The following is a 2,275-nucleotide window of genomic DNA, read 5'->3' on the forward strand; positions in this document are numbered from 1 at the left end:
ATCACCCAAATTTTGAAGAGAAAAATATCTGTAGTCCTACAAAATAATCTTATTTCACTTTCATTTTTACTCACATTTTAAAAATCTAATGAAATGCGGTAAACGCTCTGAAAGAAAATTTCAGATACGAAAGTTAATAGCGATACTAGATAAGGGATCACTGGGTCCGTATCCTGTAAAAAAGAAAAATTTAACAAATACTGTAAACATTCAGGAAATAGATAATTCACCCACCAGAAGTGTCGATAAGAATCCTAAAACTAAAGATCAACAAACACAGACAGACACAACATCTTATTCGAGTAATTAATAAATCTTAAACACTACTCACTTTACAAAAAAAATAATTATAAACTCAATATAAGCTATTTACATTTTGCAACAATTAATCAGTAAATAAATTTTTGTTTTAACCAACGCAATTTTTACTTGCATCTGACTATTGCAGATATAGTTTTCTTGCTAACTTCATAATACTTACCCAAAATTCACACTCTTACTATCTCTATATTACTTCTATAACCTTCTCCTATAATCAATTAAAATGTCGGACCACGAAGAGAACGGCGAAAATTTGGGACCACAAGGCAATGGCGGGTTGAATCCACCGGCTAACAATAATGACTTAGATCAACAAGTCCATAATATCACCCGACATGCGAACATTACGGATCTAATGATCACGTCCCTCGGGGAAAGTATGACATTGCATCAAGCGTTAATGCAAGTCCCTAGTTTTGACGGTAAAAACATGCCTTTACAAGCATTCCTACTAGATGAAGAAAACGGACTTACAATCGTACCAGATAATCTCAGAAACACTTATTTTAACGGAGTAAAATCAAAACTCAAGGACACGGCTAGACACGCGATAGCGGATAAGACAATTAATACAATGAATGCTCTTAGAGACGCGCTTAAAGAATATTTCGCCAGTAAGAGAACTTATCCACAATATTGCGCAGATATCCAAGCCATTCAGCTTGAACAAAATAAATCAATCCTAAGTTACTATACCCGAATAAATAAAATTCGCTCTAATGCAATAACCGCAATAAACGAAAGCTTCAATAATGTAGCCGAAGTAAATGCGATGAAGAAAATGCTAGACGGTTTAGCACTCGAGTCATTCAAACGCGGACTATTAGACGATCTACTATGCGTAGTAAGTGTACAGAATCCTGATACTCTCGATGAGGCATAGAAAATCGCATTACGGCTCGAAGAAAACCTGAAAGGTAGTTCTCAACGTAACTCCAATTATTTAGCCTACGCGCAATCCGAATCAGCAAATCATGATTTACCGCGTAGAATTCGAACGGTTAGCTTTCAAGACGAAGAACGTCAAAATACCATACCATTCAGATTTACTCGCGAAGACAATAGCAGACCTTCTAATTCATACAGTAGATCTCCGTTGCGAAATACTACACCACCGCGTAATAAACGCAACTATCCTGAGCGTGGCAATTTATCTCATCGTTCGCGAAGCCGATCACCCGGAAGTTACTATTCATATTATCCTCCACCGGGCTATTTCCCTCCAATTCCATATATGCCTCCTATGCCGTATCAATACTCACCTCCTGGAGCATATTCACCTCCAGTACCATATAATCCGCCATATTATCAAAGTTATCCTCTTCAAGATAATAATCAGAATAGCTCTAATAACAATTATAGCAACAATAATCCCAATAATTACAATAATCGTAACAATAATGACAATAACAATCAAAGATACGGTAACAATGGTTATGTTACGTCAAAATAACACATATTAAGAGTAGCGCTCCTGTTTAGCCTTCGCCTAGCGAAATAACTGGGACGGAACTATAAGGATGACTGTTTATTTTAAATTAAAAGAAAATAAAAATAAAAATGTTTTGTTGTTTAAGAGATAAATTAAAATGATAAAAATTAAGTAAAATAAAATTCAATTAATTAAGTAAAATAATAAAAGCAAAATAAAAACAACTTCCAAATTTATTTAAATCTAAACAATAATTAAAAAATTATTACAAAACAATATTTGGTTTACATTAGACAATTAAATGCAATTTACAATTTTACACTTTTATAAAATGGTTTAACTCTCGATTTCACTTGTTATTTGATTTTGTTCAGCCACGAGCTTGATTAGTTTGAATCAAGCTTCGTGCATTTCCGCTCGGTTCGGGAGTTGCCGAGCTCGCTACTGACTGAAGGTCAGAATAGTGCTGGGTCACTCGCTATTTGGGCCCGGAACATACAATTTCTAACTCAGGATCGTGTC

The 2,275-nt window shown here is 34.8% G+C and overlaps 1 protein-coding gene across 1 annotated transcript; it reads left to right on the forward strand.

Moving 5' to 3' along the window:
- The first annotated feature begins 544 nt into the window (after nt 1-544).
- Nucleotides 545-1,774, forward strand: LOC103577982 (GATA zinc finger domain-containing protein 4-like). The gene is made up of 2 exons (XM_014444306.1): nt 545-1,162; nt 1,205-1,774. The coding sequence occupies exons 1-2, from the start codon at nt 545-547 to the stop codon at nt 1,772-1,774; spliced, it is 1,188 nt and encodes a 395-aa protein (XP_014299792.1).
- The last annotated feature ends 501 nt before the right edge of the window (nt 1,775-2,275 follow it).

The sequence above is a fragment of the Microplitis demolitor genome, chromosome 6 (assembly GCF_026212275.2).
Source record: "Microplitis demolitor isolate Queensland-Clemson2020A chromosome 6, iyMicDemo2.1a, whole genome shotgun sequence".
Taxonomy (NCBI): domain Eukaryota; kingdom Metazoa; phylum Arthropoda; class Insecta; order Hymenoptera; family Braconidae; genus Microplitis; species Microplitis demolitor.

Excerpts from the sequence above, each read along its gene's own strand:
- LOC103577982 (XM_014444306.1), top strand. The coding sequence starts at position 545 with ATGTCGGACCACGAAGAGAACGGCGAAAATTTGGGACCACAAGGCAAT. Across the intron at positions 1,163-1,204 it reads TATTAGACGATCTACTATGC|AAAATCGCATTACGGCTCGA; the intron begins GTAGTAAGTGTA and ends GATGAGGCATAG.